We start from the raw sequence: 27281 nt of genomic DNA on the forward strand, positions 1-27281 counted from the left end.
GTGCCAATTGCATATTTTGGCTGGCATTGTATAGTTTCTCGCGATGAATGAGAAGGTCAGGTGCCTTGATGGGCGAGTGTTGACTTCGTGTGCTTGAAAATAGAATCAAACAATAGGAGCGGACAGACAAGGCTGAGGAGCTCGTCCCTTTCCCAGCTACCTAGTGTTCTGTACCGCCTAGCTGAACGATATCGCAGATGCAGATCAAACACATTGTGTCTGCAACTGTTTCCTAGTTTCGCGCCCTCCACAGCCCATGCAATGCCGTTGCTGACGGCCAGACTAGTCACCTTATGTAGCGCAATGAGTCTTGTATACTTCTGCGGCTGGAAAATAACGAACTCTCATATGGTATTTCCGCCGTAAATATCTTCGAAAACCCAGCTCTCTTCATGATCATTATTGCATTTCTCTGTTTAGAGGCGGAGGCCGCAAAACATCAAATCGGTACCATGGGGTGGGTATGCTGGATGATGTGAGAATATCGATGACGTAGCCTCTGTGTCACCACACATAAACCCAAGCTCACTGCCGATGCATCAGTGCGAATGGGGAATGGATTTTGTGCATGTGATTAGGTTTTCATAGAGCCTGGAACGCAAGGCCATTGCGTACCTCTTCCCTATCCACGAGTAAGAGCTATTCTGACTTCCTAACCTTTTGGACAGTTCCAAAAGCTCGACCGTGTTTCCTTCGCAGGCACTTTAGGAAAGCGATCATGCCTGGATTTAGAGATATCGAAGCAGCCAGCCGACGACACCGCAGAGCTTCTGCCTCGAGGTCCAGGGAACAAGAAATGCTACAGCCCGCTTCCTCTTTAACTCTCCGATCCACGGCCGTCGGCATCATTGTTGGCTTCTTAATATGCCTATCCAACACGTATTTCGGACTTCGTACTGGTTTCTTAGCCATAATGAGCCTTCCTTCAACCATACTGGGCTTTGCCTTCTTCAAAATGGTCCAAGATCATTTAGCTTTCCCATTCACCCCCCAAGAACACGCGACAATGGTTGTTATTGCGAGCTCTTTGGGCTTGATGCCTTTCACGATCGGATCTGTCGGGATTTTGCCGGCCATGGAGTTCCTCACCAACGAATCGGAAAATGGCCCCTTCCGACTTGACTGGTCTCAACTCTGTGTTTGGTCCATTGGTGTCAGTATCCTGGGTGTTGCCGTGACCCTACCACTGCGAAAACGGTTTCTTGTCCAAGAGCCTTTGCCATTCCCATTTGGAACGTCGTCGGCGGCTATGATAGGATCATTACACCGGGATACTGACATTGCGGATCGAATTCTCCGCGCTCAGAATGATTTGGATAGCAATAACGACAAGCAAAAGCCATCAGTTGTAGAAGACTCAGTTGATACTGACGATAGCCTTGTGCAACATGGTTGGAGCCAGAATAACAAACTCATTCTCATCACATTCTTGTTTGCGGCACTTTACGTGAGCGTCAATTTTCTTGGGCCACCCTTTCGCCTCGCTGACATCAAATGCAGTCCCTCACTGCATATTTCATCCCTCAAATGCGTACCGTAAATATCTTCGGCAACTATCTTGCTCGAGAATGGCTCTTTTCTCTCTCGACATCCCCAGGCTATATCTCCATTGGCTTGATTGTGCCTCCAGTCACAACCCTTTGGATCGTCGTTGGATGCTTGATTGGGTGGGGCATACTTTCACCTCTATCCAAATTCAACGGATGGGCCCCTGGCTCTGTCTCCGACTGGGAAAGCGGCTCAAGAGGTTGGATCATGTGGATAGCAGTGGCACTGATTTTAGGCGATACAGCCATCACTCTTTCGACAATGCTCCTACGTTCCTTCAATGTCTATATACCAAACTTGCTGGGCCTCACAACATACTTGAAAAGACATCTCCGATCCGACAACGAAGAGGATACACAGCCTCTGATCAGAAGTTCATCACGGTCTAAAGCACTGCCTCTCCTTGGGTCTTTACACTACCGGGATGACAAATTAACCACCAAAGTCTATCTGATCTGGATACTAGCCGGCCTACTTTTATGCTTCGCTTCTATGATCGTCCTTTTTGGGTCTTCAGTTCCAATATTGGCCTTACTGTTGGCAGTATTCACAATCTTACCGCTAAGTCATGTTAACATTCGCTGCTACGGAGAAACGGGGACTGGAGGGGCGGCCTATATTGGTATGTGGTATTTGCTCCAACCATCTGCGGTGATAATGGCTCTAACGCTTCGGGTATGTCATAGCTAAAATCCCGCAATTTCTGTTCGCCTTCCTGATACCTTCAACAAATCCAAACGCCATTTTACTCAGCTTAGCCGTTGCTGGTGTTGTTGAAGCAAGCGTCTGGCAAGCGGCAGAGATGATGGACGAGTTCAAGATGGGCCATCTTGTCAATGCGCCACCGATGTCTCTTTTCTATGGACAATTGATTGGATCGTTGGTTGGTTCCGCTATATCGATGCTGGTCTACCGGCTTTACACCAACATGCTCGGCTTTCCGTCCAAAGACTTTCCCATGCCATCGGCGCACATCTTGATTTCAACAGCTCGACTAGTATATGGCCGAGGCATGCCGCCTGGGCTACTCAAATTTGGCATAGTTGCATCGGTTTTGGGTGCTATATTCAAGATACTCAAAGATTCTAAGCGTCTTAGTAGTCGCTGGTCTCCTTGGGTACCATCCAGTGTTGCGTTAGCTGCAGGTACGTCAAGCTGCGAAGACTAAGTGGATCCCAATTCTAACTGATAGCACAGGCATGTATATCATGCCCGAAATGATTTTGGCACAAGGAATTGGAGGTCTGATTCATTATTATATCCTTGGGCGCTGGGGTCGAGAAAAGGAATCGCGCCTCATTTCCACGGCTACAGGCTTCATACTTGGTGAAGGCTTATTCAGCTTAGTTACCATGATCCTGCAGAGCATTGACGCGCCACATTTATAATACGTTGCGTTCCGGGATGACTATAAATCGAAACTAGCTAGATCTAACAGGCTGCCATAATGAAACGCCAAAGAGTGCCGAGACACGTTGTGGAACAAGATTTGCCAATGCGTGTTCCATGTAGATAACGAACTTTCTTTTATTAATTAGTATAGAGCCTCATTACTGTGTTGGCAGCAACTTGTCATGAAGACTTTTAAGCGATAGCTTTCCTCAGAGTGTCCATGAACTTCCATACATCCTGGAATGTGCAATACAGGGGCACCGGCGCGACACGGATAACTCCTGGCTTGCGTTTATCACAAACGATTCCTTCCTCAACAAAAGCTTCCACGACATGTTCGAGTAGGCCGTCCTTGAGCAGGACACTCAGCTGAGCACCTCTCTCGTGAGCATTCCTAGGCGTAAGAACCCTGAATGAAGGTTCGTCGGTATCGTCTGCCAAGATGCCATCAAGAAGATGCTCCGCGTACGCAGTAAGCACCAAAGACTTTGTTCGCAATTCAGCCATGGAGGTCTTGCTGAATACCGAGAGGGCACCCGATAGCGAGGCGAGATCGATGGCTGAGGGATTTGAAACTTGGAAACCACCAGCGCCAACGGTAGGGAGGAAGTTGTTGTCCATATTGAAGCGGACCGACTTGTCACCGCCGTACCAGCCCGTTAGTCTGTGGCGAAACTTGGGCTTCCCCTCGCTGGTGTCGACCTTTCCGTGTCTTTCGTGGACAAATGCGCCGGCCATTGACCCTGGTCCAGCATTCTGGTACTTGTATGTACACCATGCCGCGAAGTCAACATTCCAGTCGTGAAGCCGTAACTCGACGTTTCCAGCAGCATGAGCCAAGTCCCAACCGACAATAATGCCCTTAGACTGCGCGTATTCGGTAATCCGAGGCATGTCGAAAAGTTGGCCACTGTAGTATTGTATACCGGGAAGTAAAATGAGGGCAGTCTCCTCTGCATGTTCATCAATGGTCTTCAGAATGAGATCAGTTGAGATGTAAAAGTTCTCATCGGGCTGGATCTGGACCATCGACTTGGACGGATCCAATCCATGCCACTGAATCTGCGATTCGATCACATACTGTCTTTGTCAGCTCGGTATACGAATTGTATCTAATGACAGTCGACTCACGTGATCACTCGGAAATGGCCGCCATTCAAGGATAATTTTATGCTTTTTCTCTGTCGGTCGATAGAAGCTGGCCATCAGAAAGTGCAGGTTTGCGGTCAAGGTATTCATCATAACGACCTCTTCGGGGAGGGCGCCGACAATGGCTGCACTTTTCTTCGCCACGTCCTCGGCCATGTCTTGCCAGCAAACAAGGGGTGAGTTTTCGAGGCCCTGGAAGTGGCCATTCACCCCAATCGATGCCCAGGTCTCCAACTGAGCGTGAATGTAGTCCTTGACTGCTTTGGGTGGAACTCCCAGTGAGTTACCACAAAAGTAGACTGATGGAGTCGCATCATCTTCGGACGACGAATGACTTCCATTGGTGCCATTGACCACATTTGCATTGCCGTTGAGAAGTTGATTGTCTTTTGGGGTAATCAGTATTGGATCTGGGATGATTGATGTGCCACAGATTTTGTGTCACTATTTTTGGGCAGGACCTACTAGGGAGAGTTCCGGTCAAAGACTTTTTTTTGAGAGAGCCTTTCGTCGGAATGATGAACTCGTTGCGCAAATACGCGAGTTTGTCTTGCGCGTCGAGCTGCTGCGCAAACGAGATGGTGTTTGCATTGGCAGGAAACTTGGCCTGGCTCCCAGAACGAATCTGCTCGGCAAATGCGTTGAAATCCATCTTAGATCGTACGACAAATTATGTCAACTTTTCTGAATGATCCGGATTCTCTCAGATATGGCACCATTCGAGGCAGAAGCAGGGCGTCTTGTTCGTCTTTGTACCTGTCCCCTCCTCATCTTACTCGAGATAGCGCATCGTCATTCCGAAAACTTCGCGAGCGGCCCCACCAACATCCGGTATCCGCTTCCGTCTCAGCCCTAGCGCTTCCGCATATAAGCGACGGGTTTCGGCTTGGTCCACTCATACCATCGGATGACAAGCGTGTCAGTGCAAGATGCATACGGAATACCGAGTAGGTACGGATACAGGTTGGCAAGCAACACGGAGACAGGGGACTTGAGACATGCAGTTGAAGAGCTACTTCTTCATCTTACCACACCCTGACTCGCATCGAACTGTTTTCTGTTCCATGCACATTTTAACTCAATCAATCTCTTCTAACCCTTTTCTTCCCACGTATCGACTTCATCATAGTACGGCTATTTCGTTGTGTTATTGGCGTCTGAACTCCGTTAATATGTCTCCTCACGCGCTTCCTATGTTCGCAGAACAGGCACAGACAGATGTCCTTGCTTTGATGAAGAAGTACGCCATTACACAGAACGGTTTCCTGCCGGCCGACGCACCTGTCAAGGTTCTTCCGGATCCTTACTACTCACCATGGGAAACAATTGTCCATCATCTCCCGGAGCTTCTCAAAGCAGGCAAGCTGCGACGAGATGTCAAAGGTCTTCCTCTCTTATCGACGAACAAGCTACGCAGTCAATCTGAGTGGAGAAGAGCTTATGTGATTTTGATCTTTCTGGCGCATGCCTACATCTGGGGCGGAGAACAGGCAGAACAGGTTGGTACTCCGTCTGAATTTTCCAAGGGCTTTCTAACATAAGTTCAAGGTCCTGCCTCCAGCAATAGCTGTCCCTCTCTTACGCGTCTCCGAGCATCTCGAAGTTCCGCCTGTCGCGACCTACGCAGGCTTGAACTTGTGGAACTTCTTATCGACCACGAACGATTTCACTGATCTGGATTCTCTTGAGTCTCTACACACTTTTACTGGCACAAAAGACGAAGCTTGGTTTTACTTAGTCTCAGTGGCCATGGAGGCCCAAGGCGCTCGAATTATGACCGACATGCTAAATGCTTTGGAGTCCATTAAGACAAGGCACTACGACACAATCACGCGGGCACTAGAAGCACTGTCTGGCAATATTCGACAGATCGGGGCTTTACTGGAACGGATGTATGAGAAATGCGACCCGATGGTATTCTTCTACGAGATTCGTCCATTTCTGGCCGGAAGTAAAAACATGGCAGCAGCAGGCCTACCCAAAGGTGTCTTTTACGACGAAGGCAACGGTCAGGGTAGTTGGCAACAACTTCGTGGGGGAAGCAACGGACAAAGCTCTCTGATCCAATTTCTCGACATTGTTCTGGGGGTTGAGCACACATCAGAGGGCAACAGCAACCCACATGCAAGCAAGACCAGCACCAGCCAAACACGAATGCCCGCTTTTCACGAGGAAGTCCGCACTTACATGCCAGGGCCACACAAACGTTTCCTCGAACACGTTGCCCGCATGGGCAGCATCCGAGAGCTTGCAAAACTACCGGTTTCGACCGTCGAGCAGCAAGACTTCTGCAATGCATACCAAGCAGCAATTCGAACGATGACAGAGTTTCGGAACAAGCATTTGCAAATTGTTACCCGCTATATCGTGCTTCCTTCGAAGAAGATGCACAGTGGCGTGAAAGTAGACTTGGCAAGCGCATCTTCAGTGAAGGACGAGCAGCTCACGGGAACAGGCGGAACAGCATTGATGCCATTCCTGAAGCAAACAAGAGACGAGACTCTGCAGGCGGGACAGTTAGAGAGAGCAGAGCGGAGATGAACATTTGATGCGTCGATCTATGATATCCATAACAGTATAGCCATCGAAAAGGAGCGAAATTACATAATTCAGTGCTAGACTAATGCAAGGGGATTGAAGAGTCAAACTTCCGCATGTAACCTCAATGCTCCATTCACACGAAGCCGGGTCCACAAATTGGGAAAGTTCCATCTGTATGACCGCTGTGGCCCCTTCTCAGGTGACGGGAGCGGAAGAGTGACTTCGGATCTCGGATCGCATCGCAGCTGAGCGAATAACAAACGCTAGCCATCGCAGCGGCGACGAATTTCCTGATGCTGACATGCATTTACTTCTGTTACTTCCGAAAATGTCGGTAGAAGTCTACTATTCCCTAAACGCGCTTCTGCGATTGGAATATTCAATCCAGGCTTGTATTTTGCTTTTATCTGATAATGGTAAGATGGGGGTAGAAGATGCCCAGCCTCGACCAGAACTTTCATTTGGCCATCATACCAAGCTGCCGCTTGCCGCAGTTTGATATCCCTCATGCCTTGAACTTCCCTAAACTCCACACTATAGGCGGAGTAATCGCAGTGAACCATCGTAGGGGGAAAGTAGAGAGAATGGTTAGTTGAAGGATGTTTCACCAGGAATTACTGAACATGACTGTACGGAGGAGGGGGAATACTGCCAGTCTAACAGAATATTCCGAAAAGCGAGGTTTTCGACTAATTCGGAGCCAAGCAGTGAAGTGAGAACACTCTCCAGGCAGGCATGTACGTCATCGTATTACAAGTCACGCCTGATCCACTGCAGAGTGGTGATTAGGGTAGTTTGCAACTTTCTGTGTACGATGTCCTCCTAGGATCGGAAGTGTGATGACGAGGCACCAGGTCAAGTGAGTACACTAAGGCTCCTCCTGGACGTTAGAAGTGGCTCTGTGGTGGCTAGGAGCGGCTCCAACAAATCGTGTCTACACCGTGCATCCGTCAACGTGTATATGATCGGAAGTACTGTATCATGTGTCCTGGCAATGACAGATGTTTACCCAACCACGGCTAGCGTCGAGCAAGTTCCGCCCTCGGAAACCTTCCACGTCGGCACTGACTGGTTTTCTCCCTCCGCGTCCCGATCTTCGCTCTTCCGCATGTCTGCCTGCACAACAGCGAAGTAATTACGGCTGTAACACTATGGAAGATGTTTCGGGGCAAGAATCATCGCCACACGCGTATGTCCGCACAAGAGTCGCCAACGCTTGCGACAGCTGCAAGGCTCGCAAAGGTACAATTCCCATTTCGTCTCCGAATGTCTCTCACGAGCCAGTTTGCTATTGAATTTGAGCATTGTTGTGTCTACTACAGGTAGTAAGCTGAATGTGCGCGCTCCTGGCCCACATATAGTCTCAGCGCGCACTTGCATGCTGTGTTTCGTGAATTATTATCTGAATCTTGTTTTAACCATTCCGTGTAACAGTCAAATGCGATGGCAAGTTGCCATGCAGCTACTGCTTGAGACGGCAACGTCCTTCCACGTGTCGATATTCTCCGCAACAGAGGCGAAGGGCTCCGGCGCCCCTTCTGAGAACGCCGTCTCCATCTGTGCACAATGGCCCAGATGTTCAGTCCGAGACCCGGCAATCAGTCACGTCACACGAGGCCCTCGCCGAAGAAGAGACAGAAGTCCCCCGAGAAGCACGTCTTTTGTGCGACGCCCAGGGGAAAATAAGTGCGTCCATCCCAAACAGATACATACCTAATTCCCCAACTGATGTGTTGTAATTATGTCATCAAGTCTTCATTGGAGATTGTGCGCCGTTGTCATTCTTCCAAACTGTCCGGCAATTGGTGAACACACGCGTTGATCCGCAAGTCTTTGCGCACCAGACTGAAAATCCACCTTTTCGACCGCCGGTTCATCATTCCGGAAATGGCGAGCCCATTCTCCAACTTGCGACAATATCGGGTGCCGTTCTAAGGTACCATGAAGTGGTGAGACCTCCTCCTTGTTTGGCTACGGTGTGCTCAACTTTGATAACCAATCCTACGTAATCTCACAGACCAGTGGTCTAGTTGATCTGTTTGGACATGCGCAACTCGTCAGCGAAATCAGGTCTTGGGCTCGTCAGAACCATAGACTACAAGACGCAGTATCCGCCACTCATTATCTCGTTCTTGCCATAGGCTACCAGTCTTCCGAGGAAGACCTTGCATCTTCCTACTTTGAATATGCGCGCAACATCGCTCTTGCAAATCTCAGCGGGAACATCAATGTCCCAACCATTCAGACGTTCATTCTAGTTACTGTCTATATGCTCGGTTCATGCCAGATGAATGGGGCATTCCTATTCTTCGGTATGTCACCGGGAGAACTATCAGTCATAACAGTACTTAGAGTGGTTCATACTCATCACAAGGCAAACTTGCAGGCATCGCAGTGAGAGCAGCTTACTCGATTGGGATCCACCGCACCGAGATCAACTCTCGATTTGGTGCGGATGTTCATAGACAGCGGTAGAAACCCCCTTCGTTACCCTGTCACTAACACAAACTGCTAATGCTCATACTTGGTAGGGATCGCCTGTGGAAGAGCCTGCGTGTCTTGGATCTCTTCTTAAGTACATCAATGGGCCGGCCACCTGCAACATCTGACGTGGATTGCACTGTACCTTACAGGGAGTTGGACGATAAGGGACAAGAAATCTTCGATCTACTCAATGCTTCAGCGCAAATATTCTTGATCACTGAAGGCATCGTCGTAGAGGTCTACTCGAGAAGGAAGGTTTCATATCAATTGACCGAGGGTATCTCACGACAGCTACGAGACTGGTCAATTCGGTGGTTACAGAGGCTAAAGGACACTGTTTCCGACACTCGATCTGACCATGAAGGAAGCAAGGTGACAGGAGCATGCCAAGTCCTTTGTTCCTACTACTACGGTCAGTTTCCCTGGCGACTTTCCGTCCAGCACTACGATCCAAAGAGATGATACTGATGTTATACAGCGGTAATCTTAGTCTCACGACCTTTCCTAATGTATGAATTGCACAAGCGACTAGCCGACGGGGTTGCCGAGACAACAACAACAACTTCAGGTCTGACTTCTGGCAAGTCGAAACTTGCTGATGCGTGTATCGATGCCGCAAGCTTCATGGTCGACATTTTGGTCGGCCTAGTCGAGAAAGGGGTTCTAATAGGGCACATGCCTTTAGTCGTGTGAGTGATCATATCGATGCAGTGATTTCGAACCTGGCTTATTCATTTCTGTAGCTCTTGGTTATTTGCTTCATCTCTTATCTTGGGCGTGGGCCTCCTCGGATCCTTTGGCCGCATTTTGGAAAAGTACACGCGAAATTCTATATTGGTACTAGAACATTTTGCCAAAATCGATGCCCACGCCTCACAATACTCGCTCATTGCAAAGTCATTACTCAACGCTGCTCTTGAGTATTTGGAAAAGAAGGAACTCAGAGAGCGTATGCAGCGTACTGAAAGCTCGTCACAGCTTTTCGGGCTTGTCCCGCGAGAAAGCACTGAAAGCATCCACAACATCCAAGCTTCAGCTACTGAGGCCAGTCCGAATACAAGCACGGATCGAAGCCTCCTGTCGAAGACAAATAACTCCGCCTCTGGCTTTTTTGGACTTGGTTCGCCATCTTTTGTGGACGTAGACGCGTCCCTCTTAAGCCTTTCATCCTCCTTACCCAGAACGCCGGATTTATCTATGCTTGATGGAAGAAACGAGATGGACCATGGGTTTGGGGATCTGAACTTGTTCCAGCTCCTCGACGGCGACGGACACATTGATCTTGGACCTTATATCTAATAAAATCATCATTGGAAAGCTCTTCCGAATTTTACTTGAGATTTCGTGGGGCGTTGGAAATCTTGGTACAAAGGCTGGGGCCAAAAGAAGATTCAAAGATTATTGTTCAAAGGTTACTCTTTTCTATCGTTCTGGGGCGCTCTGATTCAACGTGACTCTTGACAGCCTGACTGCCGTCTCAAGAAGAAGGCAAGACAGTTATAAATCTAGTTGGCCCGATTGAAGACTTGCACATACGGACTATGACCCCGAAGAACTTACTCCTACTGGCTCGGCTTCTTCCAGCGGCTGATTTTGCCTCGCTCCACACCTCTACAATAGTATGGGGTGGATACGGACACTCTATTTGGTATCAACGGCCAACAGGAGTCACATACAGGTAAATGTAGAATATCCGTACGCTACCTTAAGCTAGCTTGCACATCCTAACTTAACGCACCACAATCTGAGGACACAATATGTTTCGCAAGCTACCTCCAAGTTCGAGTTGAGATGCATGATATCGGGATACCTTCACCTCATTGCACCAGACGTGTCTGAAATTGAATTCACTGTGTCACTAGGGGGAGCGACGTCTAGCAGTACGCTTTGATTCATGAAATTGTTAGCGCACACCGTGGAACAGTGCCATTTGAGTCGCTAGCTTTCGCTTGCTGCACGAGATACTGCGCAAAATTTTTCAGAGGCCTGGGTGGATTGCACGCTGGGTGGCTTGATTCACTTAATGGGTTACGAAAAGAGTCTCTTCAGGAATATCTCGCCTAACGGGGACGTGCTCCTCCTTCTAGATGGATCCCTTGACCAATGTTTGGCCTAGGCACAATTTGGTAGCGTTACGTAGTACTTGGTGGCAGCTTAGCTAGAGGGCTTCGACGCCTGACAAATACGTGTTAACCACAGCTGCAGGGGCGCTACAGCCGAGCAAGCCGCTCGGTTCCGTTCCTAGGCATTGGCCTCGATTTAAACTTCGTCACCCTTTCCGACTGGCGTCCCACAACGAGAGTCTGCGCAACTTCCCACTCATGTTGATGCCACCGTCAGTTGTGCTGCAATGTGATGGATGAGCGCATCGGCTTCTGAAAAACGTACCCCAAAAAGCGCTCACAACGAGACATCTCGCATGTCTTTCAATTCCTGGTCGGCCCCCAATCGCCCCCCCTGTACATACCCGTTCCCGCTATCGGCAGAGAAGATTGAGCGAGACTCCTGGTGCACATTTCGCGTATGTCATCAGCTCACTCATTTCACGAGATGTCGGCTCCTCCTCCGAATACCTCTTCTACAAAGCAGCCTCGGCCTCTAGCATGCATGCTATGCCAACGTCGAAAGGTCAAATGTGACCGGAAATACCCGTGCGCGAATTGTGTCAAGGTCTGTCTTGGGAAGTGTCAGCAACATATTGTAATGCTATGGATCTCTGTCTCCGGGGCTGAGGAGCTAGAGCTTCCGTATATCTATCGGACCACACATCTCTTTTGTTGTTATTGCTTCCTTGCTTGCTCTTGAGCTCTTGCTGACCTCTATATTCTCCTACCTAGTCTAATACAACATGTAGTCCTAGCATTCCGGCACCAGTGCGAAAGCGTAGACGTCCTAATGCGGAGCTGCAAGCAAGGCTTGCTCGTTGTGAGGAGCTTTTGGCCCGATATGCAGCTGCAAGCAATGAGCCCCTGGAAGATAACGGCACAGTCGCTCCGCCACAGTCTTCCAGCATTCCCCAGTATGAGAACCACGAGGTCAACTGGAAACCCGCTGGCAAGCTTGTGACGGAAGGTGGTACTGTGCGTTTCATGGACAACTTCCTATGGGCCACCGTTTATGAAGAGGTACGACCTTTGGAATATCCATCGCCTGGCTGCGCTTCTTGCTAAGAAAACAACACCTTTAGCTACGTGGGATGCGAAAACTTGTGGAACGCGAAGAGGATATCGCTGAGGCGGAACCGTCCGACTGGGACCCCGGAGCTTCAATGCCCGATTACAGCGAATATCTTCTAGTCGGCGGCAACTTGCCGTCTGAGAAACCTCATGATCTTTACCCCAACGCCGGTCAGATTTTCGGCTTATGGCGAATATTTCTCGAGAGAGTGAATTCTCTTACGAAAATCATACACCCTCCCACCTTGCAGCAGTCCGTGGCAGAAGCTGCCGCTGGTCCAGGGACCTTGCCACACAACATTGACGCTCTTCTCTTCGCCGTATACAGCATGTCCATCGTCTCCATGACTGATGACGAGTGCCTCGCAATGCTAGGCTCCACATGCAAAGCTGCCTTTTGGCGGTTTTCATCCGGAGTACGAGCAAGTCTGCTACAGGCGCAATTTCTTAAATCTCACGATCTGACAACACTCCAGGCATTAGTTTTGCACATTGTATGGCTACTTCTTCTTGATTGTTGCTGTCTGTCTTGCTAACTGTGTCCAAGATGTCGATACAGGGCAGGTGCAACATCCATGGAGCTTGGGTTTTGAACGGTATCTGTGTACGAATCGCCCAGAAAATGGGCCTCCACAGAGATGGGGAGCTTCTCGGCCTTCCACCTTTTGAAACTGAGATGAGGCGGCGGATTTGGTGGCAGATTTTCATGTTGGACTCCAAATTCTCCATGATATCAGGGCTGAGCCAATCACTGCTTCCTCGACCTAGCGACTGTAAACTTCCCAAAAACCTGAATGACGCGGACTTACATGCGGGTGCAACGGAGCGATATCAGGATCGCGAAGGCCCGACAGACATGGTAATTCCACTCTTGGTGTATCAAGTTGGCTTTTGCATCCAGCAGCAACAAGACATCGAATCATTAATGCTTTACAACGAATTGAGCACCCTGAGCTCAGGAAGAAGAAGCAAAGTTCAGTCGGCACAAATGAGCGCCTTTATCAAGAATCTCGAGAGTCGGCTCAATGCTGTGATCGATAAGAACTCCGATCCTACGGCTGGTCCTGTCCACGAGTTGGCCAGCCTTCTGAAGTCTCTAATACTTCAAAAAGTTCAGGAAACGAGTCGCCCTCCCCAGGAACAGCCAGAATGGGGATCGGAGATCATGACACCCAAAGATAACCTATTCAAATGGTCTGTCATGACCACCGAGCAGAACATTAACGCCTATAGGTCGAATAGACACCCCGAATTCCACTGGTTTCTCAAGTTGCTATTTCAGTATGACGTAGTAATTTGCATGATTGGCCAGCTTAGCCAGCGAATGACCGGGTCTATAGTCGAGCGGGCCTGGCAGCTAGTGCCGTCTCTTTACGAGTTTCATCCCGAGTTTTTAGACCCCTCCCAGGAGTACAACATCGCTCTTGCCAAGTTTACGATGAAGGCCTGGAAGAATCGTGATGACTATCTTTCATGTCAACAAGGACTACGACCGGAAGAACCAGACTACATGAAGCGCATCAGACAGATGCTAGGGTTCCCCTTGAACAAGTCTGCTGCTGAGACCGGGCTGCCAGTTCATGAAGATGCACCGAGAGCCGGGAGCCAAAATGGACAAGCCTCTATGGAACAATTGCTTTCAACATACCTCGGTGCAGCTGCAGCATGGGATTGTCTAGCGCACCCCGACGAAGAGCGCATTCAGAGGCAGCTCCCCATGTTCGAGGATTTGGACATGACAGCACCAAGAAACTGGTAATTCTGTGGTTACAAAGCGCAAGTATAGAACCCAAAGGCTGAGGTTTGCCACTGTAGCTACTTGGCTACCCAAGTCAGGAGTCTTATTGTGATTTCGAGTCTGGAGAGGCATAGCCCGTTTGTGGGTCTTCACATCAGTGAAAGGGGAGCACCGGTGTTGCACGGCAGTTTACGCGTTTGCCACACTAGTCTATTCTACTACCAAGTCATATGCCTACAAGAGCTGCCAGTATGTACTTGGTTTTGGGACTTTATTTACAGAATGGTATTGCATTATAAACTCGATAAAGGATTAAGACCCTCGGACTTTACCGTCTGGGTCATATGCAGAACGAGGCTCACTATTTATACAGACCCTGACTTACCTACCCTAGGTATATGATATGAACATCATCAACGGAGAAGTTCTATTGACTAGCTGCACTCCATGGCTTTTGTACTGACTTTGTCAAGGACCCCTCTAGATATACTAAATCGGATTAATATTAACTTAGCAAGGCTTCGCCTGAGAGGGACACTATTAAGGAAAAGTCATCTCCCCAGCTAAGGCTCTGAGCATAATCTTGTAACTTCATAGGGAATGTGGTCATGCGAGTTCCTAAATAATTCAACTTATTCATAGGTCAACCGATCAAGGTGGAAATCACGGTTTACTCAGATACATAACGTTAACTGAGTCAACGGAGAGTTGCAACATTAGCGTTTCGTACGTGACAAGTCTTGCGGGATAGATAGAAAGGCACTGTCACTGTTTTGTACCCAACTTCAAAGCTGAGATCTACTCGAGGCTGTTCAGCCCTGTCATATCCTATCTATACTAGATATATGAGTAGAAGCTCTCGAGACAGTAATAGTATCCACCGAATGTTCTTTGCAGTAATATTGAGTCCTCCGATTCATAACACACAAGTTCTCAGATATCGATAAGTTACGCCTCGCAAGAAAAACAAACATTCAGTAGCAATGCAATACCAAGCCCAGGAACCATACCAATTTGTCTCTGGACTACTTCATCAAGTCACAAACTCAAGGAAGCCCAGAAACTCGGATAGAGACGAAGTGGTCCTCGGGGAAAACCAATCCAGGTAGCTGGTTCTGAAGATTGGGTACCAGAGCTACCGGCACATAAACCGTCAAAACACCTCGGCTTGGGGTATACTCGAACGTCAAACCTGGATTAGTGATGGAATTTCCGTCTTGGTCCTGAAACGAGACACTGACGGCATCGGAAGCGCTTGGTGCTGTGCACTTTTCAGTCCAGATGGCGAGTTGATACGTGTCGCCAATAAGAGGACACGCGTTGAATTGGTTCCAAGGATGAGAGAGCTTGATAATGCGCAATGCGCCGTTATACTCCTAAGCCAGGTATTAGATATATACGCCGATATTGACGTTAGATGGACTGGACAAACCTGATGAATCTTGACTTCGCGGAAATAGCTCTTGGCCTCACACGTAGCAGAGGTGGCAGCATGAGGATACCTGTATTGAGGTAGACAGGCCGGTGCACTGTCCCGGAAGACGCCGTCATCCAAGTACATAGAGTAATGCTAAAACGGCTCACCTATCAGTTTAGGTTCTTTACCTAGGTTGTAGAAGGTCACTTGCCGTTGGTTTTCGCCCGAGTACGTTGGGATAGATGTGAATTATAGGCATGTTCACACCGCCTTTATTTACAAACTGGCGGTGGTGAAGTTGCGGGATGATGGCCCCTGTGATCGTTAGACTTAGTCATGTTTGATGGGTGATTCAGTTATTTGCCGGCTCGGACATATACTGGTGTGACGAAGGGTGTTTGCTCGGGTTGATACCCGGCACTGGGTATATAACACCCATAACTGATCTTGGTACCACCACATACGGATTGCTCCAAATCAGCAGCATACTTTATTCGTTGCGGGTTCTTCACCTGATTCTGCACGTCGATGCGGAGGTTTAATGGGTACCACTGATCAGAACCGGGTAGATAAATTGGCCTGTAGTTTACGCCCGGATTGAGGACGGGGCAAACCAAAATGTTGTGACTAAGAAGATATTGATTGTAGATGAAATTGTCATTTGCATTGAATAGCGATGTGTCTTCCAGATCAGTAACCAGCTGATTGTCTTAGTGAATAACCTCATTTACCTTAAAGTGCGGAGCAAGATTATCTGGCGTACCATGGTGCGGGCAATGGGCAAACCGTTAATGAGGTTCCCAAATATCGTGTCATAAAGTACCTGCATGAGCGAATGTTGGAGCTGGACGTAGTAGCGGCAGATCGGCTCGACTGATATGTAGAGGTTGTACACATCTTGGCAGGACCCCTCGAGAGCTTGCGGGTAATTCTGAAAAGCGTATGTGTACTGCTATGGTTTCTGGACGATGATTAACGTAAGCAAAGTACGGAAGCTTTGTAGTACTCACAATTACCTGGAAGCTCTTGCCGCCGAAATGCTGAATGTAAGTAATATTTCGGTACCAGGGCATCAAAAATGCTCCAGTGTACTAGCGAATCAGCAGCTCTGGGTCACACCACTGCGGAGGGTTGAGCTTCTTGTCTGAATCTGGGGTGAAGCCTCTCATGTCAACTCCTGCGATTGTTATGCCACTGTACCCCAGAACAATGACCTGCGCAACCGATATTCTCCAGAAACCCCAAGGACTGCCGTTGTCATTATTCCAGAGGCTAGCAAATCTGTGCATGCCGGTAAGGCTACTACGGCCGATGATAAAGTTGCGCTTGTTTTCTCTTCCTGTAAGCTTATATGTCCCTTTGTACGTTGCTTTGCGCAAGTTGTACGAGTAAAGACCCCAAAGCTCAATAGCAGTTTTAGTCGATGGGTTGACTTTCGGATCTTGGTTGGGAGTGTCATCGGACATGAGAAGACGGGATGGGAAGCTGTAACTTTGTAAGCGACTGTTGACTCTAGAACACACGGTTTACTGACCCAAGCATGTCGCCGTAAACCTCTGCAACGGCAGGAGTTGTCATATCTTGCCACACGAACTCCAGGCCGTTGTCAAAAAGGTACTGGTACTGCTCACCCCATCTTTCGCGTGCAACCGCACGGTTCAAGTCAGGATAATAGCCGGCCTCCAATGATCAATTTTGAATCAAGAATCTGTGGAGTTTGACTCAAGGTCCCAAGATTGGTATTGGTTCCAAGAAATGTGCCGTAGCTAACGCCTCCATGAAATGGATACCCTAACCCCGGCCGATAAGCGAAGTCAACGCCTCGAATTGAAAGCATCAATCTGTTTTCAGTTACTGCGTATGTTTGCGATGAGCATGGACGATTTGACCATAGACTACTCAGATTCGAGGCTAAGATTTTGAGTTGCCCCATTACAGCAAGACATCATAGTGGCCGAGCGCCGTTTTCCGGTCTCTTGTTCAAGCAGGTAGGAGGCGCAGCTCAATTTCGGTTCCCCACTATTTTGCATCATCCTATAGGTTGCTATGGGGGTGATGACGGGGAGTGGCTGTACAGGGCGACGCCCCGACTAATCTAGGCGTTGCATGCGTTGCATACGGTATTGCGGGATCACAATTTACTTGTTTTGCATGTTGGAGTGTATCAAATTCCTCTCATAAGTCTCAACTAAACGGCTTGGGTTTCTTATACTAAATGGAGCAATATTAGTAAGAAACCTCCAATTCCCTAGGTCCCGAGATTGTTATTTGGTATGAACAAACATGCTTCGCAAAGTTTTACAGGCCAGTGATTGCCTGACTACTATCAAAATAGAAAGCCCAACTATCTTATCAACATGAGAATTTAGTCCTATTCATTCCACGTACTTGAACGGAACGGTTCATGTCAAAGCTGGCGGTTTCAGCCAGCCATGCTCCGTGCGGCTGAACATGGTGTGTCTTGGAATCTGACTAGCTAATCCTGGTTCGGACCGTCCCGCTTCAGCTCCCCTAAACGCCATTGCAAACGCATTCCAACGGAAGTCACATCAGCTGAACCCGGAAATGAGACTTTGAGGGAAAGGCTTTTAAAATTCCGTCAACGGCTCGAAACTGGTATTGGCACATTAAGCCGAGTCGGATGGCAACGTACAAGCTTAGCAAGCATGGATGTGGCTGATGTTGGCACCAATTGACTCCCTGATAGTTATCTTAGGTATCTGTACACCAACACGCCACGGGGTTTGTGTTTCCCGGGCGATTTCTGAAAGCAGTCCTTGACTCTGATGAATGTGAGGACGAACCTACTGGGGCAGAATGCGGTGGCTACCGTCGCCAATTTTGCGAAAATCGAGACTGGCCAAACACTACGGTTAAGAACGTAAGCCCTTCAGCTGAGCAATGATCTACTTAGGCAGGGATCTACCAAGGAAGAGACACTCGGTTCGTCTCCATACAGAATTCGATATCGACGAGCATACCTGTTAGGATAGCGGCATGAATGGCGTGACTGCAAGCATGCAAGCATGCATACTTACTACTTACATACTGGCTGTCTCAGGGCGCTTCACGACTTGCAATCCAGGTTTAGGACAGTTCAACTTGGCTTCCATTTTTGCCTTTAAATGAAGCATTTCCTCCACCTCAGATGTTGATGCTTCACGAGATCCTTGTATGTACTTGATTTGGTCTGGCCGACAGATCCACCTCTAATAATGACGTTTTTCAAAAGACTCACAGAGTTCCTCTTCTTCACCCCTGAACTTTCTGCCCAGGGTAGACTGGCAACACAGCTATTTGCCGAGAAATCCAGTGGTCTGTCTTTCGCAGGGTCTTGCAACACCGCTAACAATCGTGAATGTTGGTCTGAGGGATTCAACATCACCACTGACTACGAAAAGCATGTGCCTGATGGAATAGAGAGAGAGGTCAGTGATGTCTCATAGCGAGGCCAAAACTGATCATTTGTCACTGATTATGAATGATCTAGTTCTACCTGGAGGTCGACAATCATGAAATTGCCCCTGATGGGTACCTTGTTCAACGCATGTTGTTCAATGGAACCTATCCTGGTCCTACGCTTGAGGGGAATTGGGGAGATACCTTTAGTAAGTCTGCTGGCGCCGCCTCCCATCATTTTGGCCCAAACTCTGTTGAGTTTGAATGAACACTCAGAATAAGGGACTTCATCTGACTTATCTAAAAGAAATCACAATCAAGAATAAGTTGAAGAATCACAATGGAACATCTGTGCATTGGCATGGCATCCATCAGCGTAACTCGAATTGGATGGATGGAGTGTCGGGCGTGACAGAATGCCCAATCCCGGTGAGCATGCATCTCCATATTCCACAGACAAAAAGCTGACAATCAAAGCCTGGGGGAGAGAAGACATACACCTGGCGAGCCACTCAATACGGAACTTCATGGTATCATAGTGGGTAGTCAACATTGCCTATTGCATGACAATCGCTGATTTTCTTAGGTCACTTTAGTCTTCAATGTTCGGCACCCCAACTCTTTATCACCACCCTCTGCACGTAATATTAACACGACTGGCCAGATGCGGATGGACTCGTGGGTGCATTGAAGATTAATGGGCCAACGAGCATGAATTACGATGAAGATCTTGGTCCCGTACTAATAACTGACAATTTTCATAAAACTGCATTCTCTCAGGTGCAACTCGAGTACATGGGTAAGTCTGCACCACCACAAACAAGTCAAATCTAATCAAGTGATGTAGGTCGACCTCCTGCTCCCGATAGCATGTTAATGAACGGTAACGGAAGATACTACTGCTGTCCAGTTGGTGCGGGCTGTAACTCAGACTCGAAGTGCGTTGGCGGATCCAACATTACCACATTTAACTTCAAGCGAGGGAGTTCCTACAAGATGAGCCTTGTCAACACCGGCACCTCGACCCATACGACTTTCTGGATTGATCATCACAATTTCACGGTTGTGGGTACTGACTTTGTCCCAATCAAACCATACACAGCATCCATCATCAACATTGCCATTGGCCAGCGTTACGATATCATCATCAACGCCAATGCAAGCAAGAATACCCGGACGGACTTCTGGATTCATGCTCGTGATTGTCAAATTGGAGGTGCCCGATCGAATCTTGGCATTATCCGCTATGATCCTACGTCAACAAGATTACCTTGGACACCTCCAGTAGACGACCGTCACGTTTGTTATGGCTGCCTCGATGAGTCTCCCAAAGATCTGAAACCGATAGTCCCACGGATGGTCAAGAATGCAGCCAATGAAGGCTTCGAGAAGGACTCGCTGAAGGTACACCTGGTCGGATTCCCTAACGACTTTGATCCCGATGCAACGCTCCACAAGTGGGTTCTTAAAGACTCTTCGCTTTATCTAGACTGGTCGCAACCCAGTTTGAGTCTGGTCAAAATTGCATCTGACCAAGGCTGGGAGAATCCCAAATTTCCCAAAGGTTACGAGCCTGTGGATCTTCGGTCTTACAAGGAGAATAGCTGGGTGTACTTCCTTATCGAGGGCAAATTCCAAGAGTCTGTCGACAACGCAACTCACAAAATCTACAAAAAACAAGCACCAGTAGCACATCCTATGCATATTCACGGACACGATTTCGTTATTCTCGATTCTGGAACTACCGAGTTCGACCCAAAGAACTACACTATTAACCGCGATAACCCGCCCCGCCGTGACGTGGCATTACTTCCAGTCAATGGGTATCTGATCATTGCTTTCCAAAGTAGGCATTCCGGACTCATTCTCCACTTGTATGATAGTATCTAACTACCAGGATTCAGTCGATAACCCAGGTGTCTGGTTGATGCACTGTCACGTAAGTCATCTACTACAGATTGGTCATGGGATGCTTAACTAATAACTGCAGATTGCCTGGCACGCAAGTGGCGGTCTTGCTTTGCAATTTATTGAGCAACCAGAGAAGCTCAGTCGCCAATTCGGGGACTCCGGTCGAGTAGATGAGTTTTCAAAAACTTGCACTAATTGGGCTGCGTACTACACAATGTTTAATAAGAACTATAATGCTACGCAGGATGACTCGGGTATTTAATATCAGCTGAGAGTATAAGGAATAGTAAGAAGCTAGTATTCGCGATGCTTCTTGTTAAAACAAGGTGACTTTTAAAGCTACCTAGCTTTATGTTTAGATTAATAAAAACTCCTTGATAATGATTTTATGACATTTGAATAGCTTTAATAAGGAATACTTGAGCTAAAAGCCCTTCTTTTGGCCCCCCCTTTTATAGCCTTTTATACCAGTACTCTTAACTTTTATTATAAATCTAATAAATCGAGTTCAAGCTTCGTCCCACATGAGGTCATATAGACTAAAGCAGACTTTATTCTACATGGGGCTAGATCGTGTCGAAGCCGGTGACAAATTGCCTAAAATGCGTATTATTCCCCTAGCATAGTGATGTTAAATGAGTCACACGAAGACGATCCGCTATACAGGCCCTGCTTTAGTGCTGTGGGCCGGAGTCGAGTAGAAACTTTGTCCTGAACTTTTAACCTTAGATAATCACCAGCCTAAGAGAGTGAACGAGGCAAAAGACAACTGTTAACATGAGATAATAGCTGGCCGATAATTACGGATTCTGTTGTACGACAACAGCTAATGCAGGCTTTTTCTTGCCCAAGAGGCAACAGCTGAAGAATCTTATGCCTACATGCAGTATACTCGCTTGTAGACCTAGTCCCCACTTGTGACAACGGCTACTTCAGGCGAGGTAAGACTAAAGATGCCAAACGGTTAATTAAGACGGAGCCGGTAGTTCCTAGTAGCTGGAATAGGAAATGTACGAGTTTTGTCTTTCAATATCAGAAAGGCTTCTTAAGATAAAGCAGAAGTTCTTCCACATCTCAGACCACACGTCGAGCTCGCATACGGCATCACCGAGAGTGCTTCGGCATGTGTCTTAGCCTCATCTATCTCAGAGTCAAATGCACATTGCTAACCCCCAGACAGACAGTCTATATAAAAGCTAATCAAACCCAATGTCCTACTCCATCATTCCACGATTCATGATGCGGCATTCCAATGATGGCTCCGGAATCTGTGGAGTTGGGAATTATCGCGAGAGGTTTACTTCAATTAGCCTTCACCAATACGGTTTAGCCTATCAAAACCAGTACCACTTTAAGTGCATCCTCTTGTGTTGTTGATGCATCTAATTTCTCACCATATCAGATGCGATAGAGAGCCATAAGGCCCAGGGGTGAGCTATGAGTCGTGTAAACCACTAGTCCTATACAGCTCGCTGACAGCGCCTATTCAAGTTAGCTTAGATGCACTGCCAACGACCCTCTTCTAGAAGAAAGCTTAAACACTGTTCTAGAGCGCACTGCTCGAAGAAGTCGACCGAAAGTCTCCGGACACGGGCTACTCGATGGATAATCACTCGGTCAGACCGATACCCCTCCTGAGCGCCGCTGGCGATTGCGATCCATTTAGATACCAATGTTCATCAAAGCTCGAACCGCATTCTGAGCAAAGAACTCCTGCAAAGACGGCCGACGCAAAGTATCTGTCTACGGAGATGGCTTGCGACGATTCGACTGGGGATCAGAGCTTGCGTTAGGTACATGTGCACTTTTCCGCGGGGCAGATCGTCCCAAAGAATGATAGCCCCATTAAAGTTGCTTAAGACGAAAGCTTGAATTAACTAGACCAGGAGACTTTTGCAGTGGCAATCTAACGTCTGCATTAGACAAAGATGCGAAAGCGGAATTATGGTTTGAACCCCGGCCAGGGTTCATGTACATGTGTTGATGGGAGCGATGATGACAGTTGGTAGTCGATATGAAGAGAACCTATTAACAGACAAATAGCAAGAGAAACACTATATAATGTAGAGGCATCCGCAGGATTAAAATAACCTGAACAGTCGACCAAGCAGCTTCAACAGATTCCCTTATTATAAGTCGTTCACTATCACTCTCTTTCATCACCATTCAGGTCCCTCGTTTAGCCTGAGCACTATCACACCCAAGTCAATAGCAACACCAAAATGCGTTTCTCTACTGTTGCCGCCGCCATCCAGGCCGTTGCCTTTGTTCAGGCTGCCGCTCTGCCGGCTATTCCCGCTGGCGAGCTCATCGAGCTCGTCAAGGACGATGTCACCTCCCTCCCTGGTGATGCCACCGTTGATCTAGTTGGCCGCAAGGAGGTCAACGAGGTTCACGCCATCGAGAGTATCGCCGAGCAGACCAACTCTGCCGACAAGAGTGTCATCGTTCGCGAACTCGAGAAGCGCACGCTTAACATCAAGCTTGGCGCCGACACCGGCAATCGCTACCGCGCTACTATCAACGGCATCGCCATCATTGTCCACTTCTTCTTCGACCTTGCCATCGAGAAGACCGTCTTCTACTGGACCATTGACGGCACCAACCCTGCCCCCGGAGACCTCAGACTCGGCTTCCGCGACATGACCTCCGGCGCCGGATATCCCGACGCTCGCTACGCCCACGACAACCGCTACTACTTCCCTGGCTTCCGTCTGTACGATATTGTCAACATCTTCAAGCCTTAGATAATTGAAACATGGCCCTTGAAATAGGAGGCAGCCGATATAACGACATCAGTTAGTATCTAACTGCTGATTAGACAGTCAAGGAGAAAGGTAGATTTATCAAATTCAAATAGGTCAATTTAGTCAGTGCCGTATAGAAAGACGAATCGACGCTCAATTCCCCCACAGGCTTGCCTCATAGCTAACGCTAGTCCCGAAATTCCAGCTGTAACTCGGTCCGTAAGTCTCGCAGTATTTCTTTTTCGATATTAGCATTATCAGTGCCGGCTCTAGAGCAAAATGACATGATGACAATGATAATGGACATTGAAAGCAATGTCTCTGGAGTTATTGAGTTAAAGTAGGATTTAAGTCCAGCACAAATTTTCAGTCCTATGGGAAAGATTTGAAATCGATAAAAAGCAAATTTGTTAACTTGAAGAACTAACTTACCTCCAACTTTCCATCCAGCTCTTCTGATGTACCGAGATTGAACATGAACTTCGCAGCGCTCTTCTTTCTTTTCTGAAGGTGTATTATGTTCCTGGTTTTGTCAGTCTTTCATAATCTGTAATGTTGCCGCGGAAACTCTTACCTGCTCAACGGTGCCTTGCACGATGTATCGTACGACAGTGACCTGCCGCGTCTGACCCATTCGGAGAGCTCGCCCAACCGCTTGATCTTCGACGGAAGGGTTCCACTGAGGCTCTACTATGTGTACATAGTTGGCGACCGTAAGATTTAGACTAAATTGCTGTTAGCGCGCGTTCTCGGACCTTGCGGTTGACGTCTTTTCGCACCCCAAAGCTCCTGTTTTAATAGACATCAATAACACGCATGTGTCACCACTTTCTCGAAAACGTTGAAGTCATTGTGATCTTTCGGCATAGCTAGTTCGCCCATTACCGTGGGAATATTAGTAGAATGCTGACCGGCCTTCATCGAACTCACGATTTCGGGCTATCCCGGATTCGTCGTTATCGTAATAAAAAGGGCGGGTTTCTAGAATGTCGTGCTAGTGCTAGACTATCAGCAACCTGGTCAAACGTTCACGCCCGGGAGCCGGTGGAGGTTGCCGGCAACCTGTTGCGTAAGCTGTTTAACGATATCTCGGTAGTTTATTCGTCCAGCCCCGAGGATTATATTAACCTTACCCGTTATAAGTAGTCTAGGTTTGTTTCTTTGAGTCTTAAATATATATTAACTAGGTATTTGTAAGCAGGACGACCGAAGGTCAGAAATCGAGCTTCTGATAGAAGTAACGCCCGATACTACTGAAGCTATGTGAGGCCGTTGGCTTGTTAAGCCGGTGTATCATTCCCTGTAGTGCCCGACTACCTGAGAGTGGGTTCGTCGAGTCCAGGGATGCCCCAGCCCAGTGTTCCGTGGGGAAATAGCAATGGATACTGAAGAGGCTCGTAGTGTCGGGAGAGGATATGAACAAAATGAGCCCTACCAGCATGGCGATGAAAGACGACTTTGCGGCAGTCGGTGCCAAGATCCTGTATATTCAATAACCTGTACTAGTTTTTAAGCTAAAGGAATGCATTAAAGAAACGTATCCAAGATATCAGTGCCGTTGATACCAAACCCATGAGCTAGCAAGTCATTCCACACAGGGTCTAGACTCGGTGTTGGATCTTCTAAGCATGCAGGTGCTGAGGATGAGAGTATCTCGTGCCTAAGTCCCGGAAAGGATGTAACGCCAAACCACGAAAGGAGCTCTGTGTCGACATGGTGGTTTTCTAAAGTCTCTGCTTCTCCACCATCCACGTCAAACACTTGTAATGCCTCTTTGCCTAGTCTTTCAATGAGCTGAGCGCAGCGTTCTCCGACAGGCCGTACACCTGCAACGCCTCTCAGAAGGGACACACAAGTTTGGATATTTGCCACGGCAACGAGCCGGCTCAGCTCGAGACGCATGGTCGAAGATACTCGAAGAGAGTGTAGAAGGGTAACAGCAGCCATAAATAGGCTGTTGAGGGCGAGAAAGGTATACGTAACACGGTTCTTGGCAAAGAGAGCCCCATAGGCGTTGATCAGGCTGATCGAGCTATCCACACAAAGGCGTAGCCCATCGGTAGAGCAAACAGGCATTGCCTGCGATGGTCGATATAAGGACAAGACGGCCTGGTGATATGCTATTTGGAACCACTCGGACGTCTGTAGCATAGAGACCTTGGGAGGATAGCGTGGGGCGTTGCTAAGCCACTCGTTTAGCTTAACATAATACTGCTGACGTGCTGGGTCTGCAATGACATTATTCGTGTTGGCCTTGCCAGGGGAATGAAATGCAGTATAAATGTCAGCATTAATGCGGCGCAGCTTGATAACGTGCAAGAAGGTCGATGTGTCCACGGGATCCGACATGCGAAGCGGTGTAGCCATACTAACGTCGGTGGCTTCCTGTAGCTGGTCGTCGGTAAGCTGCAGAGGTTGCTCAATGGATATATCACAGTCCTTGAGCCCAAGAGGCCGTCCCATGGCTATGGATATACTTCGATCCATAACGTAGACGCTCCAAAATATCCTCTTCGCCATCTCAGCCTGCAACAAGCCCTGCATCGCAATTGATTCTTGACGGTGCAGGTCGATGCCGACGGCGATCCGTAGGGTCAGGCCCACCGTGTACCACATATTCACGTGCTGTGGTTCACTGCTTCCGTACATACACATGAGGAGCAGGCACTGCAAGCAGTCGAGGTCGTTGGCCCCCAGCACGGCGTTGATGTCACGGACCGCGTGACGGAAGAAGTCGTTGTGGGAAAATCGTGGTTGACTAGCTGGGGTTGTTTCGGCCGCTGCTACGGCTAGGCACATATATACTTGAAATGAGGATAGCGGACTCGTAGCGGTGCCACCGCAGAGCGGGATGTAATGTTGGGTGTAAAAGATATTCCGGTGGAGGATTGGGAGCTGCGGCCAGCGATTGTGGAAGAAGGTTTCCAGCAAGCCCTCACCGTGGGTCGCCAGATCGAAGGCGTCAATGGGTAGTGCTCCAGAAGTGGCCACAGAGGGGTCAATATCATCAGCCTCAGGTACAATTGCATCGTCGCTCCAGAGCCGCCATGGGCTGCTCAAGACGGCCGAGAATGAGGCAATGCGGTCGCCCCTCACGGCAGAGAATGTCGGCCGGAGAATCCGGCCGCGGTAGGGATTTGAGATTTTTTCTTTGGGCGTGGTTCGCGGAGCTAGTTCAGGATCAACTCCGGCACGGTATGGCGATCCCTGGAGCAACGCAGAGTGAGCGACGAACGGAGAGCGGCCATGGTCGCTACCAGATCGCGATCGCAGGTACTCAATCTGGGCCTCAAGCTCTGAAACCTGGTTGCGGAGCTCGGCGCAGTCACAATTCGGCTTGACTACAAGGCGCTCTGAGGGGACACAGTCTGCGCCTGCTGCTACGCAGGATCCGCAGTTCGGAAGTTCACCGTTGCACTGCACACAGAGTTAGAGAACAAGATGATCCAAAGGGCCCTCATCCCAGATCTGCAGAAGATCTGGAACGGGTCACCTACTTTCTGCTTTCGCCTTCGACAGCGCTCGCAGGCTGCGGCGCCTCTCCGAAGGCCCTGTCTGCGTTGAACTCTCGGCCTTGGCGGCTCAGTCTGGTTGCTTTGTGTGCTGTTACTTGTGTTTGCCCTGGCAGTCTCCGACTGGGTGTCTTGACCGTCTGGTCGATCCTGCGCCGGCGTTGGCGACCGAGTAGTTCGCGACATGCTCTGCTGCTGCTCTTGCGAGCATGATCGAGACTGGAGCAGCAGTTTTGAAGTGACGTTACCTGGCCTGAATCTTGCTAT

General features: G+C 48.5%; 10 protein-coding genes across 10 annotated transcripts; 6 read left to right on the forward strand and 4 right to left on the reverse strand.

Annotated features, from left to right (window-relative positions):
- Positions 1–619: 619 nt before the first annotated feature.
- Positions 620–2936, forward strand: CPAR01_00624 (uncharacterized protein; the record flags this gene model as incomplete). The annotated part of the gene is made up of 4 exons (XM_060484914.1): positions 620–1447; positions 1501–2057; positions 2302–2693; positions 2746–2936. Coding segments are annotated over 4 exons (1968 nt in total), but the record flags the coding sequence as incomplete, so codon positions are not given.
- Positions 2937–3132: 196 nt separating this feature from the next.
- CPAR01_00625 (kynureninase 2) lies at positions 3133–4741 on the reverse strand (the record flags this gene model as incomplete). The annotated part of the gene is made up of 3 exons (XM_060484915.1): positions 3133–4020; positions 4072–4475; positions 4555–4741. The coding sequence occupies 3 exons, from the start codon at positions 4739–4741 to the stop codon at positions 3133–3135; spliced, it is 1479 nt and encodes a 492-aa protein (XP_060355772.1).
- Positions 4742–5261: 520 nt separating this feature from the next.
- On the forward strand, positions 5262–6630 carry CPAR01_00626 (indoleamine 2,3-dioxygenase; the record flags this gene model as incomplete). The annotated part of the gene is made up of 2 exons (XM_060484916.1): positions 5262–5588; positions 5638–6630. The coding sequence occupies 2 exons, from the start codon at positions 5262–5264 to the stop codon at positions 6628–6630; spliced, it is 1320 nt and encodes a 439-aa protein (XP_060355773.1).
- Positions 6631–7631: 1001 nt separating this feature from the next.
- Positions 7632–10413, forward strand: CPAR01_00627 (fungal specific transcription factor domain-containing protein; the record flags this gene model as incomplete). The annotated part of the gene is made up of 9 exons (XM_060484917.1): positions 7632–7872; positions 8206–8316; positions 8383–8579; positions 8648–8942; positions 9005–9024; positions 9162–9205; positions 9264–9526; positions 9593–9803; positions 9858–10413. The coding sequence occupies 9 exons, from the start codon at positions 7632–7634 to the stop codon at positions 10411–10413; spliced, it is 1938 nt and encodes a 645-aa protein (XP_060355774.1).
- Positions 10414–11637: 1224 nt separating this feature from the next.
- Positions 11638–14049, forward strand: CPAR01_00628 (C6 zinc finger protein; the record flags this gene model as incomplete). The annotated part of the gene is made up of 4 exons (XM_060484918.1): positions 11638–11814; positions 11952–12239; positions 12302–12784; positions 12838–14049. 4 exons carry the CDS (start codon positions 11638–11640, stop codon positions 14047–14049), a joined length of 2160 nt encoding a protein of 719 aa, XP_060355775.1.
- Positions 14050–15074: 1025 nt separating this feature from the next.
- CPAR01_00629 (uncharacterized protein) lies at positions 15075–17023 on the reverse strand (the record flags this gene model as incomplete). Its single annotated transcript, XM_060484919.1, has 7 exons — positions 15075–15404; positions 15461–15598; positions 15910–16146; positions 16209–16394; positions 16462–16536; positions 16621–16930; positions 16980–17023. 7 exons carry the CDS (start codon positions 17021–17023, stop codon positions 15075–15077), a joined length of 1320 nt encoding a protein of 439 aa, XP_060355776.1.
- Positions 17024–18660: 1637 nt separating this feature from the next.
- On the forward strand, positions 18661–21017 carry CPAR01_00630 (uncharacterized protein; the record flags this gene model as incomplete). Its single annotated transcript, XM_060484920.1, has 7 exons — positions 18661–18873; positions 18936–19053; positions 19509–19522; positions 19625–19643; positions 19692–20690; positions 20749–20783; positions 20835–21017. 7 exons carry the CDS (start codon positions 18661–18663, stop codon positions 21015–21017), a joined length of 1581 nt encoding a protein of 526 aa, XP_060355777.1.
- Positions 21018–22977: 1960 nt separating this feature from the next.
- On the forward strand, positions 22978–23502 carry CPAR01_00631 (uncharacterized protein; the record flags this gene model as incomplete). Its single annotated transcript, XM_060484921.1, has 1 exon — positions 22978–23502. One exon carries the CDS (start codon positions 22978–22980, stop codon positions 23500–23502), a length of 525 nt encoding a protein of 174 aa, XP_060355778.1.
- Positions 23503–24034: 532 nt separating this feature from the next.
- CPAR01_00632 (uncharacterized protein) lies at positions 24035–24136 on the reverse strand (the record flags this gene model as incomplete). The annotated part of the gene is made up of 1 exon (XM_060484922.1): positions 24035–24136. One exon carries the CDS (start codon positions 24134–24136, stop codon positions 24035–24037), a length of 102 nt encoding a protein of 33 aa, XP_060355779.1.
- Positions 24137–25029: 893 nt separating this feature from the next.
- On the reverse strand, positions 25030–27200 carry CPAR01_00633 (uncharacterized protein; the record flags this gene model as incomplete). The annotated part of the gene is made up of 2 exons (XM_060484923.1): positions 25030–26919; positions 27000–27200. The coding sequence occupies 2 exons, from the start codon at positions 27198–27200 to the stop codon at positions 25030–25032; spliced, it is 2091 nt and encodes a 696-aa protein (XP_060355780.1).
- Positions 27201–27281: the final 81 nt, after the last annotated feature.

The sequence above is a fragment of the Colletotrichum paranaense genome (assembly GCF_030867605.1).
Source record: "Colletotrichum paranaense strain IMI 384185 chromosome Unknown Scaffold_1.1, whole genome shotgun sequence".
NCBI lineage: Eukaryota > Fungi > Ascomycota > Sordariomycetes > Glomerellales > Glomerellaceae > Colletotrichum > Colletotrichum paranaense.